General features: G+C 45.1%; 1 protein-coding gene across 3 annotated transcripts in view; it reads left to right on the forward strand.

The window, feature by feature from the left end:
• The window catches only part of ATRN (attractin), a 504,108-nt gene that overhangs the window by 138,428 nt on the left and 348,472 nt on the right, over positions 1 to 17,208 (forward strand). For all 3 annotated transcript variants that reach the window (XM_029594059.1, XM_029594068.1, XM_029594051.1), the window contains exon 7: positions 7,384 to 7,474. In XM_029594059.1, the coding sequence (XP_029449919.1) occupies positions 7,384 to 7,474 (91 nt within the window). The remainder of the gene's footprint in view (positions 1 to 7,383; positions 7,475 to 17,208) is intronic.

Consider the following 17,208-nt stretch of genomic DNA (forward strand, 5'->3'; position numbering starts at 1 on the left):
CCATGCATTTCTGGGAATCATGCCTCACATCCATAAACTCCTTGCTATCTAACCTTCACCTAGCTCTGAATGCTTCAAAAACTGAACTTCTTTGTATCTCCAATCATCCTGACCGTATTTCCCACCCCTTACTCTGTAACACAACCACAGCCCACTCACAGCTGCATTCTGTAAGAGACCTAGGTGTTCTCATAGATCAACACCTAAACTTCAAACCTTACATCAAATCTCTCCTAACTGGGGGTTTCTACAAATTAAATGTCCTAAAAAAACTCAAGCCCCTACTACATACAAGATTTCCGTACTGTAGTACAGACGACAATGCTCACGAAACTAGACTACTGTAACTCCCTCCTACTAGGCCTTCCCGCCTCCACTATCAAACCCCTACAGATATTGCAAAACTCTATGGCTAGGATCATAACTAATACCTGTAAAAGGGACCACATCACCCCCATTCTAAAGGACCTGCATTGGCTGCATATTCCCTTCCGCTTACAATACAAAACCCTTACTGTCCTACACAATTCATTATACAAATGCAATCGCACCTGGCTAGATGAGGTGCCACGTTTCCATTCCACTGACCGCCCCACATGAAGTGTCCTTGCTGGCACCCTTCACACCCCATCCCTCAAATCTGCACATGTGTCCCTTACCAGGGAAAGGGCCTTCTCCATCGCCGGCTCCTCCCTCTGGAATTCCCTCCCCACTTTCCTCTGTCTAGAGCCATCCCTACACAAATTTATGAAAGGAGTCAAGACCTGGCTGTTCAGGCAGGCCTACCCTGATACAATCCAAACATAGACAGTCTCCCTGAACAGTAGTTCCACGATGGCTTCCTCTACCTTTCCCTCGCCCTGCCCTTGACCCAGCGCTCTCCCTTAGCTCCTCCTTAGCTACCTCCCTACTTACCGCCTTTTACTACCCACATACTTAGGCAATTGATAGTTCCTCCCCAGCCACCTCCCTCCTTCCCGTCTTGTTCTTCCTACATATTTATGCAATTGATAGCAGCCTTTGAAGGATAAGACATTCTAGATGTATGTAGTGATATACTAGTTGTATATAGTTCCTACTGCTTTCGGTTTATCTGTTACGCAGTTCATTGTAATCAGTTTACTATTGATTTCTATCTCCCTCCTTTCTTCCACCTTATTTCCTTCCCACCCCTCTCCCCCTTTCTCGCCTGCTCCATCTCCCCTTCCCTTTGTTTTTTGTAACTTTCCTCTTTTCAGTTCATTGTAAACCGCTATGATGTGCCTTACGAATGTCGGTAAAGAAAAGCTCATAAATATGAGAAGAGCCCAGTGGACCCTCAAATCTGTGGGACTTGACCTACTTGGGAGCTTTGTGACAGCATCCAAATAACTCAGCCCCTGAAGAGAGTCTCTGTCCTGGTGGCTGATTTATTTTAATCTAGCCAGGGATGAACTGTTCCAAAATCCACCAGTCCAAATTGTCCTAATCACAGATTTGTCCAGCTTGGGATGGGAAGCCCACATAGAGGGGCTCTGTACACAAGGTTAGCTCATGAAAAGTTTCATCAGATAAATTTCCTAGAGCTTCAGTCCATTCTGAAGGTTTTCAGTGATGCATTGGCCAACAGCTAGTCTAATCCAGCTGTGAGACTGGTCACCTCTTGAGGCATGAACCTCTGAGCCACAGATATCTGGCAAGTGAGGAGAATGTTATAGTGTAGTGGTTCTCAACTGGTGTGTCACCACACTTCCCGGTCCCCTGCTGACCCAGCTGCTCCCCCTACCCGAGCAAGATAGGTCCTACACCTAAGCTTAAAACGCTGAAAGCCCAGGTGGAACGTGGCAGGAGAGGAGGAGTCAGCGGCACCGGCATGCTGTCTTCTGCCTGTTTCCCGGAAGAGGAAGTGGTGAGCAGCAGGTGCGTGCGCAGGAAGAAGACCTTGCTAGTGCGCTCGGCATTGGCCCAAAGAAAAGAAGAGGTGCAGTCTGAAGAATGAGCAGCGTGGCTCAGAGAAAAACGAAGAATGTCGTCAACCCCCGCGGTCGATGGGACTCCTTGCTCCGTGAGGGCTGAAAATGAAGTAGGTTGCTGCTGCCTTTAGGGTTAGAAGTGGAGGAGGCTGCTGCTAGTTCGGGGGAGGGGGGGAGAGTGAGAGAATGAGCAAGCATGTGTGTTTGAGATCCTGTGTGTGTGAATGAGAGAGCATGTATGTGAATGATTGAGAGCCTCTATTTGTGAAAGAGAGTATGTGTGATTGAGAGCTGGTTTAGGTGAGGAAGCATGTATGTGATTGAGAGCCTGTGTGTAAATGAGAAAAAGAGAGAGCATGTTTGGAAGCATGTGAATGAGAGTCTGAGAAAAGGACAAGCATGTATGTGTGTGATTGAAAGCCTGTGTGTGTAAGCCTGAAAAGATAGACAGCATGTGTGTAAATGTGTAATTAGCCTATATATATGAGAGAAAAAGCATGTGAGTATGTGAGTGATTGAGCCAGTGTGAGAGAGGGGAGAAATTTGCAAGCAAACCATCCCTCCTCCTGCTAATTCAAAACAATCTCAGGGCACCTGGATATCAAAGGTTCCCAGGTATGCAGAGCAAAACATTTTTTGTATCCTTATTATTTTTCATTACTGGGTCTTTGTGTCTGCTATTTTAAAATAATTTATTGGTATCTAGAAATTTTTTATGAGTGTCTAATTATTGAATATTCCATTCATCCACTGTTTTGAAATCTTTTCTTTTTGTTAGTATGCTTTTACTGCTACTGATTTTATATTTCTTGATTTGTTTTATAAGGATGGGTGATGTTTCTTTTTTTCCTTTGTTGCACTACATACAGAGACTCTGGCTTGTTGAGGTTTCCAATTCAGTTTTTGTCTGCATGCTTCTAGTTATGCGTTTTGGTCTCTTTATTCTTTGTTAGGTGAGGGTCAGCACATGTGTCTCTGCTGGGGAGTAGTTTCTTTGTAGGGCTGTATAGCAGCCTGACTTGGTTCTTTTTCCTAATAGGAGATGTATTGTCTTAAGGCCTGGTGTAATATTTTCTTAGGTAAGGTGGTTACTGTTAAGTGCTGGAAATTGGTGCTGTTTTGGTGTGGGATGTTTACCATTTATTCAATTTCTGTTAAGATACAATATATCTCTTCCTTGTCATTCTTAACAAAAATAATACTGGACCTTTATTTTTTTATTTCTGCCATAAATTGTAATGAGCAGTGAGTCACACATGTGAATGTGGTCTGTCAGGTGTGTTACAATGGGAAAAAGGTTGAGAACCACTGTTTTAGTGGACAGACTGGGTTGAGTCCTGATACCTACAAATGGTCCCTGGACAGAGAGGTGGCGAACCAGATATTCTGTGAATGGGCCACACCTGCAGTAAATCTCTTTGCATCCTCTGAACAGAAAGGTCCTGTGCTTCTGCTCCAGTAAAGGGACTTGAGGTAAACTAGCCTTGAATGCCTTTGCCTTTATTTGGGTTGGATCTTCTATATTCATGTCCTCCATTTTCTCAAGTTGCAAAGACCTTGTTGAAACTCAAGATGCTGGGGACTATGATCCTCAGCCTCTTTGACTAAGACAGATCTAGTTCCCACTCATATGGAAATGTCCATTTGGAATCCAGTCAGGCTGGAGAATTTCCCAACTTTAACTCAAGATTGGGAGCTGTCGAGCCATCCAAACACTGGATCCCTGGCTCTCACAGCCAGGATGTTGAAGATGGTTCTGCAACCTGTTAATCTTTGAGTATGTTTTCAAAGAAGGAATCCACGAGGAAGTCTTATGAATCAAAGTGGAGAAGGTTGTCTTTTTTTATTATGAGAAAAAGGCCCTGGATCCTTTCTCCTACTCCACACAACTGCATGATTACCTTCTACATCCTTGTCAGGTCTTAAGACCAGCTCAGAGTTTATCTTATTGCAGGTGGAGCTTACCACCACCACGTATAAGGTAGACTTATCTCTGTACAGCCTTTAGTTATTGGATTCATCTGGGGTTTGCTTCATTTTAAGTCTTGCGCTGCATCATGGAACTTCAGTGTGGTATTGACCCAGCTGATGAAAGCTTCCTTTGAGCTGTTAAACTGAGAGGTGCTGTATCTGACCCGGAATGTCATATTTTTGTGAGGCAATTACTTTGGCCTACGGAATCAGTGAGCTCCACTCCCTAGTGACTTATCCACCTTGTTCCAAGATTTTTTTTCCAGTAGGGTGAATCTGTGTACCCATCCTAAGTTTCTGCCTAAGGTAATGTCAGACTTCCAGCTAAATCAGTCAGTAATCCTTCCAGAATTCTTTCTATATGGAACAGACTAAAGCCCATAGAAAGTCCACCCAGCTTTGTATTCTTTTGACACATGCAAAACCTGGGATTGCAGTTGTGCACACTATAGAATTGGCTAGCAGAATGCATCTCCTCTTGGTGTGCCCAGGCAGAGCTAAATCTTGTGGGCCATGTTGAAGCTTATAGCGTAAGCCATGCTGGCGTCTGTAGCCCCCCTAAGATTGGCCTCCATTGATAAGATCTCTGCAGGGCTGCAACATGGCATTCTCTCCTCCAATTCACATTGCATTATTGTTTGGACATGGACTCCTGATTTATTAGTAGGTTTGGCTGATCTGTCCTGAGGAGTCTCTTCGAGATGTAGAAACCAACTCTGTCCCTCTTTGGCCCGTAATCTTTCTTCCAGGCTGCCTGTGTTAAAAAAAAAAAAAAAGGCTTTTTCCTACCAAAAACAGTTTGTGTCCTTTGGCATTTTTGTGTCCTGCTTTTTCAGCTAAGGATCCCCATGTGTGAGGACTGCCATCTTGCTTATCCTCTGAGAAAGCAGAGTTGTTTACCTATAACAGGTGTTATCCGAAGGCAGCAGAATATCAGTCTTCATGAAACCTGCCTGTTTCCCCTTGAAACCTGTTCTCCAGATAGAAGATAAATTATAGACTGAAGGGGGCCCCCACGTGGATGCATGGCATCCTCAGAGTTTCTAGAATTTTTAATATCAGATTTCCATGCTGGGCTCCATATGAAGATTTCACTCACATGGGAGGACTGACATCCTTCTTTCCTTGGAAAACAATTGTCAAAAGGTAAGCAACTCTACTTTTTGAAATCTACTTGTATTATTTTAATGGGAAGAACATCCACTGAAATTGCAGATGCAAACTTGTGTGGGTACTTTGTGCCCAGGGAAATTATCTTGAAACATGCATGTATTTTCAGTTAAATTAGTATAAAGTAATGTGTGAAAAAGTACCTGTGAACTTTGCAGCAATATGTGCAGTTAGATTATTGCCCCCTTAATATATTGCTGCTGATTACTTGCTATCTTGAGAGCTGGAAAGAAAAAGCTGGTGCATGGATACACAAAACTAAAGTGGGCTTTTGAAAATTGCTACAATACATGCCATTGAATTGTCCATAGACTATTCATATGTAAGTTATACATATGTCAAAAAATTATACATTTTTTATGACCATCATATTGGTCTTCAATGTATAATGCTCAATCATGTAATGTGCAAAACATCTTCAACTCTGCCACGATTTTTAATCCTCAGTCATTTTTTATCCCTTACATCAAAACACCCATGTTCTTGAGAGCAAACTGGCTTCTCATTAAAGTTTACTAATTTTTTGCTTCTTGAAAACATCACTTGGCTTCAACAATATAATTATTTTCCTTCACCACTGTGACTTCAAACAGTTATGTGATCCAGCTGACTCGTCATGTAAAATGCAGTATTATAAGATGATAGAGCAATCCACTTAGCTGTACGTGGGGTTAATTGTAGTTTTCAGTAGATATTTTTAGCGAGGTGTTAGAATCATTTTCTTAGGTTGTTAATCCATTGCCCAACAATCAATCACTGTTTTAATCTGTTGCCCGACACGGTCCGTGTTTTGGAATAATTTCCTTCCTCACGGGGCACTGACGATATCTACAAACATATTGTGCACTATTAAACTGAGAACTACAATTAATCCCACGTACAGCTAAGTGGATTCTTCTATCATCTTATAATACTGCATTTTACATGACGAGTCAGCTGGATCACATAACTGTTTGAAGTCACAGTGGTGAAGGAAAATAATTATATTGTTGAAGCCAAGTGATGTTTTCAAGAAGCAAAAAATTAGTACACGTTAATGAGAAGCCAGTTTGCTCTCAAGAACATGGGTGTTTTGATATAAGGGATAAAAAATGATTAAAAATCGTGGCAGAGTTGAAGATGTTTTGCACATTACATGTTTGATCATTATATGATGCCCAATATGATGGTCATAAAAAATTTATAATTTTTTGAGGTGTGATATTGGGTGTCTACCTAAAACACACTTTATTAAGTGTAGAGACATTAGTACCAGAGTTATTCATGTTACATTTACACATGTAGCTCCTTTGAAAAATACCTCCTAAATGCACAGAGCACCCTTTTTAAAGCTATTTTCATGGGTAAAATATTGCTTTACCCGTGGAAATGGCTTTTTAAAAATTTTTTATATTTAACAAAATTACTCTAAGGTTTGTAAAGTACTTGCTTAGGGCATGTGATCAGAGATGTTCCCAAGATGGAATTAGGGAGGGATTTGCACTTTCATTGAAAAATCTGTGCACAAAAGCTTACGTAAATAGGCGTGGTTAGTGTTGGTGGGATAATTTTCAGCAGGAAAGTACATGTGTACAGTCCACATGCAAATGACCAAATCCATGCAGGCTATTAAAAATAAAATTTCCTGAACATTGTTCCCTCAGAGTGGTGAAGGAATCAAATCAGAAGCTGCCAAGTTAGTTAAATGTTTCCATGCTGTTGAGTTGTGTACGCATTGCAGTGAAAGTGGAGAAATGCAATGTGTAACATTAAGCTTTCAAACCTTGTGTGTTTTGGTTAGATATGGGGCTGTTATACCTTGGAAAAGCCCTTCCATTTGACTGGTAAACTGACACATAGTTTGAATTAATGTTATTTTGTATTGTTTTTGTTACCTAGCACACAATCATTAGGCATGAGCGTTCAATTGTCGATTTGCTTTGGCTGCATGTATCTCATGTACGGAGAGTGTGCACAGAACAGATAGTGTGTGCATATGTAGTTCAGCAACAGATATATATGCATGCTATCAGTTGTGTGCATGTATCATTCATTCTAGAGATATGTGCGTACCACCAAAACTAATCAGTTGAATCAACCAATGAATGCATATTCTTACTGATTATTCCTGGACTAATTTCATAAGTCTGTTGTAAGGTACTATTATGCAAAGGCCCATTTCATTAGACGTAACTTTTAAATTGAAAAAATTCAGTTTATTGAATTTGGGTCTCTCCTCTTGTTTTCTGAGTTTAGTTTTTAAGATCCAGATGATATAGCAGCAATAAATAACTCTTCCATATTTTCACAGGTATAGCCTAACTTCACATGAATGGCTACCTTTGAACAATAGTGTAAATGATGTTGAAGACAGATATGGACATTCCCTAGCCTTGTATCAGGTAATAAGTTATACTAGTGGTAAGAAAACATGCTTTTTAGAATTTCTTTATTTCCTAGTGTGTAGCCAGATGGACTCGGGACCAATGGGTATTGTGCTCTCCTGATAGCAGATGGGAGACGGAGTCAGATTTCAAAGCTGACGTCACTCTACATATACCCGTGCAGGTAGCTTAGCTCTTCAGTAATTCTCAGTCTCCTTAGCAGATGCGGATACTATCCCACACACTAGAATAGTGTTAGAAATTACAACAAAGAAGAAAGAATGTACCTTAAGACGAGCTCCGCTCTCCTGAGGTGATACCTAAGGGTCCCTCTCCCTGTCAAATTCCTGAGGTGATTTACGAGATCCCTCGGAGGTAAGCCTTGGTCCGGTAGCCGGTTCCCGGCATGGACTTAGCCCCCAGTGTGGCTGAAAGGCAGCGGGTGCAGAATCAGGCACGGCGGTGAAGGTATTTCTCTCTCCCCCCGCAGCTGGAGACCGCTCGGCATGCGACTGGTAAGCGCCGAGACTAGGTAAGGTAGAAATGCTTAAATTTAAAGCTCCGGTCTCCAGAGCTCGAATAGCTGTACCGATCGTTTCTTCTGACGAGGTAGGAACACCGATCGGGTTGAGCAGCCCGAGTTGGGCTAGACCCCGATCTGGTGCAAGGGTCCTCACTCATGGAGACCCTCGGAGGGCGCCATTTTGCGAGCATGGTAGTCGGCACCATATTCCCTCCTTGATCGGCAGGGCAGGCTGGGCAGCCGGGGCGCTTAACTTGTGCGCGTCCATAAGGACACAAAGGAGTTGTGCACACAGTGGTGCGCACAACTTTACGATTCTGTGTGCACCCTGTGCGCATAACTAGGCGCATCTGGCACGCACAACTAGGGGCAGCCGTAAGCAGTGCTGCGCACGCCACCGTGTTTACGTGCTACCACACGCACAAACGATGGTGTCTCCACCTTTGCATAGCCTGCCATATAAGAGCTGCGCAACTTGAATTGGAGTCCTGCCTGTGCCTGCAATGTGAAGAAGCACAGGGGAAACCGAAGCCTGGACCCCAACTGTCGGGGGGGGGGGGGGGTCTGGAACCATTGATGATGGCTCCGACCTGGTCACACCGGACCTACATTTATCGGACTCTGCTCTACCCCAGGAGGGCACCTCTGGGGCCATTACTCCAACCCCCCCTGGGATCCGCATGGACCCAGGGACCTTTTCCTGGGTGAAATTCTTCAAAGGGCTGCAGACCTTCGATCAGGCATACCCAGCCCCTGCTGCATATCAGGCTTAACCCATGCCGGAGGCTCAAGAGCCTCCCGGCGCTACTCGGATGCCTTGCCTGACCAAGTACTTCCCAAACAGAGATCTAGACACCTCAGATGAGCGACTCCCTGGAAGAAGGGAAAATCCCCTCCCCAGGGATGGAACCATACCGAACTATGCTTTGTTTCTTCAACAAGGAAGAATTTGCCCTTGTTTCTTAGACTCTGAAGACGCTGGGTATCCTGGGCACTGACCTGATGGCAGAACCAAAGAAAAATCCCATTCTGGTTTCTCTCGAAAGGCCTCATGCTACTTTCCAATGATGGAAGCCATCCAGGAGTTCATTGACCTGGAATGGAATGCCCAGAGGCTAGCTTCAAAGGGGAGGTGGGGATTGGAAGCCGTATACTCTCTAGAAGCTACGGCCAAAGAATGCCTGCGTTTCCCAAAAGCGGACGCTATGGTCTGTGCTGTCTCAGAGCGAACGATCCCCATTCAGGGAGGAGCGGCACTGAGAGACACGCAGGACAGACTGGAGTCCATCCTTAAGCAGGCCTTCGAAGCAGCAGCAATGTCACTGCAGATTGTGTCCAGCTTCGCTCTGGTGGCACATTACTGTTTACTTCTTTCGTGAGACGCAAATATGTCCGGAGAAACGATAGAACCGGCGGCATGCTTCCTCACTGACGCAAGCTCAGATCTAGTACGCACCTCAGCTAGGGGCGTTGCCTCGGTAGTAGCAGCAAGAAGACAACTATGTCTACGAAATTGGTCTGCAGACGCGACATCTAAAGCGAATCTTACAAGAATGCCCTTTAAAGGATCTCTCTTGTTTGGAAGCGAATTGGAGAAGGTTGCCAACAAATGGGGCGAATCTCCAGTGGCCAGACTACCGGAAGATAGGAATAAAAGACCTCAGTGGTCCTCCCCAAGAAGGACCAAGGGCAGAGGATGACAACGCTTTAGACCCTACAGGAATGCACAGTTCCAGGCATCTCGACCATCCGGAAGGCCCCAGTCCTTTCAGAGCAGACACTCCAAGAGGGGAGCAGGGACGGGGGCAGGCTCCGGCCAAGCCCCACAATGAGACAATGCTGGCCCATCCACAGCAAGAAGCCATAGGGGGTCGACTTGCCCTCTTCTACCAAAGATGGGTCGAAATAATGTCAGACAAATGGGTCCTAAGCATCATTCGAGAAGGATACTCTCTGGAATTCCGCAGCATCCCTCGAGACAAATTTGAGATCCCCCTGCCGCTCTCACTCCAAGAGACTGGCAGTAGAAACCACATTAACAAGATTATTCAGTCTGAAGGCAATAACTCCAGTGCCCATGCCCCAGCAAAATACTGGGTGCTACTCCATTTATTTTATCGTTCCCAAGAAGGAAGGTTCATCCCGACCCATCTTGGACCTCAAGAATATCAACTGTCACCTACGAGTATCACACTTCTGCATGGAATCCCTGCGCTCCGTTATAATGGCAGTACAACCGGGGGAGTTTCTAACTTCCCTGGACCTATCCAAAGCCTACCGTAACATCCCAGTCCATCAGGACCACCAGCGCTTCCTGCGCTTTGTGATACTGGGTCACCATTACCAGTTCTGGGTGCTACCCTTTGGCCTGGCAACCGCCCCCAGGACCTTCACCAAGATTATAGTGGTTGTGGTGGCAACACTAAGGAAGGAAGGGATCCTGGTACATCTTTACCTGGACGATTGGTTGATCAAGGCAAAGTCTTCGGAGGAGAGCTGGCAGGTGACCCATAGAATCAAGAGCCTATTGCAGGATCTTGGATGGACCGTGAACACGGGCAAAAGCAGTCTACAGCCCTCTTAGTCACTAGAGTACCTGGGGGCCTGGTTCGACACCAAACAGAAGAAAGTATTCCTTCCCCCCTCGAGGAGAAGGAGGTTGAAGGAAATATTGCGACAATTGCTGAACAGGGCACCCCAAGGTATGGGACTACCTTCAAGTCCTTGGCCTCATGGCATCAACCCTGGAAGTCGTCCCATGGGCAAGGGCGCATATGCGACCACTCCAGTGCTCACTACTGTCACGCTGGAACTCACTGAACCAGGATTACTTAATTTCCCTCCAACTACCAGCAGAGGTTTGGGCTCAGCTCCAATGGTGGCTAGAGGAAGACCATCTAAGCAGAGGAGTAAGCCTATCCTCACCGAACTGGATCTTGCTCACCACAGATGAGAGCCTGCAAGGAAGGGGAGCCCACTGCCAGGAACTGATGGCCCAGGGACATTGGAACAAGGAAGAGGCAAAATGGAACATAAACCGCCTGGAAGCTCGAGCAGTCAGACTCGTGTGCCTGCAATTCAGCAACAGACTCAGGAGCGAGTCAATCAGAATAATGTCTGACAACGCGACCGGTTACACAACCACCAGGGAGGAACCAAGAGCTAACAAGTTTCTCTGGAGATAGATCCCCTCATGGCATGGGTGGAGAGAAACCTACAAGGAATCTCAGCCTCCCACATTGCGGGAAAAGACAACGTCTCAGCAGGCTACTTCATGTCGACCACGGTCTTCTAACTGGGGCTTTCCAGCCCTATGGATCTGCTGGCAACCCGTTCCAACATCCAGGTTCCCAGGTTATTCAGCTGCAGACGAGAACCACAATCCCAGGAAATAGACGCTCTCGTCCGGACCTGGCCACAGGAAGACCTACTGTACGTCTTCCCCCCCCCCCCCCCCCCATGGCCACTACTGGGCAGGGTCATCCGCAAGATAGAGCACCACAGGGGACTAGTTCTACTAGTAGCCCCGGACTGGCCAAGATGACCATGGTACGCGGACATGCGAAGACTACTGGTGGAGAGCCCTCTGTGCCTACCCCCAGGCAGGGTCTGATCCTCCACGAAGATCAGTCTCAATCCTCTCTTACAGTCTGGCCCTTGAGAGGACTCTCCTGAAGAAGAGCGGTTACTGTAAGGCAGCGATTGACACCCTGCAGCGAGCGCGCAAGTTCTCCACATCATTGTTTACATAAGGATATGGAGAGTATTTGAAGCCTGGTGTGAGGACTGCAGGATTCTCCCACAGACAGTCAAAATTCCCATGATCCTGGAGTTCCTGCAGGACGGTATGAAGAAGGGGGTGTCACTCAACTCTCTCAAGGTTGAAGTTGCCGCGCTGTCCTGCTTCAGAGCTGGAGTGGATGGCATCAGACTATCAACCCATCCAGATGTCTCCCGCTTCCTGAAAGGGGTTAAACAACTTGGACAACCCCTAAAGTGGCCAGTGCCTCTATGGAATCTCAATCTAGTATTAGACTTCCTAGCGGGAACTTCCTTCAGACCAACACATGGCCTATCGCTACGTCTCCTAACCTTGAAGACTGCATTCTTGGTGGCAATATGTTCAGCTTGTTGCATCTCCGAACCTCAGGCACTATCCTGTCGGGAACCGTTCCTTAGGTTCAAACCTGGAACCATACAGCTGTGCACTAGCCCCTCATTGTTACTGAAAGCAGTTTCCCAGTTTCACCTGAACCAAACCATCTCGTTACCATCTCCAGATGAACATAAGGACTCAGGCTCACTCCTTCTTCGCCATCTAAACATCGGCAGACTCCTTGTTAGATACCTGGAAAGATCGGAACCTGTGCGCAAAATGGACCATCTATTGGTCCTTCACAGCGGGAAGAAACAAGGGGAAGCGGCCTCACGGGCGACCATAGCCCGCTGGATCAAAGAAGTAATGAAGGTGGCTTATGTAGAGGCAGGGAAGCCCTTGCCTCTACAAGTTAAGGATCACTCGACAAGGGCCCAAGCAGTATCCTGAATGGAAACCAAGCTGCTGTTGCCTGCCGAGATCTATCGAGCAGCGACATGGTCCTCCTTACGCACCACATCCAGGTTCTACCGCCTGGATGTTCAGGCCTGGGAGGATACAGCCTTCACAAGGGCAGTACTAAGTGGGTCACGGTCAGCCTCCCGCCCTGTCTGGGAGTAGCTTTTGTACAGCCCATTGGTCCTGAGTCCATCTGGTCCGGAGTCCATCTGGCTATATGCTAGGAAATGGATAAATTACTTACCTTAGTAAGTAATTTACCTTAGGAATTTCGTTTTCCTTAGTGTAGACAGATGGACTCCGCATCCTGCCCACGGCTGCCCCGGAATTCGAGAAACTTGGGTAACAAACCTAGAGACTAAATCAAGTACGGGTAAGCCATGTCTTACCCCTAGTTCAAGACGCCCATGGTTTGTCTGGTGTCTGCGTTAATTGGTTGAGTGCACTGGCAGTCTCCAGTTTGGAAATCAGTTGAACCAGTCCAAGTTAATAGAGTTTAAGCAAGTTAATCAAGTTAGTTAACCACACATATATCCACAATAGCTTTTCGAGGAGAATACTGAAGAGCTAAGCTACCTGCACGGGTATATGTAGAGTGACGTCAGCTTTGAAATCTGACTGTCTCCCATCTGCTATCAGGAGAGCACAATTCCCATTGGTCCTGAGTCCATCTGTCTACACTAAGGATAACAAAATTATCAGGTAAGTAATTTCTCCATTCCTCAATCATTTTGCTTTTACTTTTAGTATATAATTCTTTTGGTATCATTCTGGTGCTTGGAGGCTATTTTGATGACTCAGCAAGAAATGCTGCTCTGGCAACTTGAACCACTGCCTCCCCTTTAATTTTCTCAGCCATGGGAATTTACCCTAACTTTCTCTTAAAATATATATTTCTTTAATAGCAATATTATAGAGAACATATGAAGGTCAATATAAGGAGTGGCATGGGAAAACATATTGGATGACAGAAGAAAAGGACTAGCCGGTCCATGCAATCTGCCCATTTACTTCTGTCCAAACAGTAAGGGTACATACTAGCTGTCAGCCATAGAGCGTGACTGCCTGTAAGATAACTCTTCTTATCTAGGATAGTTTTGTCATCTTCATTTGTGCTCTACCATTTTAGGTATATGAGCTTATGCAGTTCGACTCCTCTGGCTTGCTCCTTTTGGAGGAAGAGGGGTGCATGGAAGTTTGAATGTGTGCTCTATGTCCCTGTTCCTCTATGTTCTTTCCTGTGAAGGGATGGGTTGATTGTTTTATGCAGCTCTGCTCCACCTGCTCCTGCTTCCTGTGGTGGTTTCCCTTAGCCCTGCTTTTCTGCTTCCGCTTCACAGCAGTGAGGATGTTGCCAGTTCTTGTGGATAATGAAAATTAACTTGCCTGAGGCAAGCAGATGGGTGTATTTTTCATTCTTTGATAATTGCAGCCTCACTAAATAGTTACCATTGCTAGTGTGGTTGTTGCCCAAATAGCCAGTCTTCTAGGTCCCCTGCTCAGCCTGCCAGAGACACAGCTGTGTGAGCGCTGTTTCTGCTAGGACTTCATTACTGTATATGTAGCCTGGCAGACAGACCTATGTACAATAACTAGAAGTCTTAGCAGAAATGCTAGGAAATTACAATAAGTATTAAATGTAGGAATTCATTATAGCAGGTAGAAATAAATTTGTATATGGTTGAGAGAAGATTTTGCAATTGAGTATCATTAAACAGTCATTTAAGTACCGTATTTTTCGCTCCATAAGACGCACTTTTTTCCCCCAAAAGTGGGGGAAAATGTATGTGCGTCTTATGGAGCGAATATAAAAAAAAAACCAAACAAAAATCTAACAACCCCCCCCTGCTGACTCCCCCAAGACCTGCCGACTTAATTTACTGCAACCCCCCCCAAGACCTGCCGACAATTTACTGCAACCCCCCACCCTCCTGATCCCCCAAGACCTGCCAAACGTCTCTGGTGGTCCAGCGGGGGTCCGGGAACGATCTCCTGGGCTTCGGCCGTCGGCTGCCAGTAAACAAAATGGCGCCGACGGCCCTTTGCCCTCACTAGGTCACTGAGACCGACCAATAGCAGCGGTCGGTCCCAGTGACATAGTGAGGGCAAAGGGCCGTCGGCGCCATTTTGATTACTGGCAGCCGACGGCCCACACCCAGGAGATCGTTCCCGGACCGCTCCTGGACCCCCAGGGACGTTTGGCAGGTCTTGGGGGGGTCAGGAGGGTGGGGGCTTGTTAATTTAAAGGGTTGGGATGGGGGTTTTTTTTGGGGGGGGAGGGGTTCCCGGAGAAAGAAAAGTTTTCTGATCTGGGGAGTGGACCGAAATGGCCCTCCCCAGACCTGAAAACAAAATGGGGAGAAAAAAAAAAGCTATACACTCCCCTAATTTGCTCCATAAGACGCCCAGACGCAGAGCCGGTTTAGCACAAATTTTTTTTTTTTTTTAATTTTCCCTCTCTGAATCCTAGGTGCGTCTTATGGTCAGGTGCATCTTATGGAGCGAAAAATACGGTAAATCTTTTGGTTAAATTCCTTCCCTGCTTCCCCCATGAATATTTGTCCCAAGTTTCTAGTTGCAAGCTGCTTCCAAAGACAATGCCTATACGTTTTTACTTTGCCGTTCCATCTCTACTCACTGGGCTTACATACTATAGGAACTATGAAACAGAACATTTGAGTATTAAGTCTCCAGAACAAAAAATGTCATTACGCTATTATGTACTTTTTGAAGGTTTTGTATCAAATTTTGTTCTTTTCTTTGTGCTTTTAATTTATTTTTCAAGTTTCCATTTCCCTTTCTCAAAATCATCTCCCCTACCCATTTTACCTCATATGTTGCACTGAATTTTTATTTTGCTCCATTTAAATGCAAATTATCAGTCTAATAGAATTTAGGATTTTTCTTTTCTTTTTAATCTCTTGGTTCAGAATTGGTCTTGGCTATAGCACCATGCCCTTCAATTTGCAATTGTACAGGGGTCCCCCACCCCTATTTTTATATCTCCTTCCCAACTCAACCCAGCCTCTTGACATGTTCTCAGCTGTTATACATGTTCCAGGAACCCTGCATTCATGGGCCCTAAATCTGTTCACTAGGTGTCACTATTGCATGATAACTGGGCAGCTTCTAGTTACTGTGAAAATTGTTTGATAGTCTCTGTAGGTGTCCTTGTAGCACTTATTTATTTTTTCTATACCGATATCACACCGGTTTACATAAAACAGGATGTCGGAAGACATGGTACATTGTAACAGTGTAAGAGTCACTATAAGAAACTATTTGAACAAAAAACTTGATTCACAGAATAACTTAACTTACTATGTTCCAGGCAGTGGGGGAATTGGTTCGGGCTATATGGGAGTAGAAAAGGGGGAAAGGGGAGGTGAGGGATAGGGAGAACTGCGATTACTTTTCTGCAGGGAATGCTTTCAGAAAGAACCATGTTTTGAGATTCTTTCTGAAGGATGGTGTTAGGAGTCTGTTCTGAGTGGAGCTGGGAGAGTGTTCCAGATGTGGGGACCTGCTATTGATGCAGCACGTACTCTTGTGGAGACTTGAACTTCCTTAATGGAAGGAGTTGTAAGTAAACCTGTGTTGTTGAGCTTAGGTTTCTTATAGGGTTGCTAGGGTTAAGTGGTTTTTGTAACCAAGTGGCTTTGTCATTATGGATTGCTTTGTGAATGAGCATGAGGGTCTTGTATTGAGACCTGAATGGGACAGGTAGCCAGTGGAGTTGTTTGAGTAAAGGTGTGATGTGATCTGATTTTTTGCAGTTTGTTAGTGATCTTGTGGCTGCATTTTGAAGGAGCTGTAGGGGCTTGGTGGTGGCAGCGGGTAGGCCTATTAGGAGGGCGTTGCAGTAATCTAACTTAGCAAAGAGGAGGGACTGCAGTACTGTCCAGTAATCTGGAGGATGTAGCAGGGGTTTAAGTTTTTTAAGAATTTGTAGTTTGTAGAAGCCTTCTTTTATCAGTGTATTGATATGGTATTTAAAGTTTAGTTCCTTATCCAAGATGATTCAGAGGTCTCTAACAGTTGTAGGCATTTTGTATTTGGGTGGTGTTGCAGGGTCAGTGGATGGTGTTGACATTTTGCTGGAAAGGTGTAGAATTTCCGTTTTGCTTTTGTTGAAAGTGAGTGTCATTTGTGAGAGGATATCGCTTTTCTCCGTGAGGTATGATTCACATCGGATTAGTGTATTATTGATGTTATCCCTGATGGGAAGCAGAATCTGTACATCAGCGTATAGGAAATATGAAAGGCCTGCTTTGTCAAGATATTTGCATAAAGGAAGCATATATACATTGAAGGGGGTTGGTGATAGGGATGATCCTTGTGGGACTCCCTGTGGGAGGGGTATTGGTTCTGATGTTGTATTTTTGTGGGTTACCTTAAAGGATCTGTTGGAGAGGAATGATTGGAACCATTGGAGGATGGTGCCATGGAGACCAATTTCATTGCGTCTGTGAAGTAAGATCTTATGATTGACAGTCAAATGTGGCGGAGATGTCGAAGTATTAGGAGAAATGAAGTACCTTTATCGAACCCTCGAAGTATTGTATCTGTGAGCATAAGAAGTGACTCCGTGCTGTGACCTTTCTTGAAACCGTGTTGAGCAGGGACAAGTATATTTTGGCTTTCTAGGAATTCTGAAACCTGGTGGTTAACTTT

The sequence above is a fragment of the Rhinatrema bivittatum genome, chromosome 1, assembly GCF_901001135.1.
Source record: "Rhinatrema bivittatum chromosome 1, aRhiBiv1.1, whole genome shotgun sequence".
Taxonomy (NCBI): domain Eukaryota; kingdom Metazoa; phylum Chordata; class Amphibia; order Gymnophiona; family Rhinatrematidae; genus Rhinatrema; species Rhinatrema bivittatum.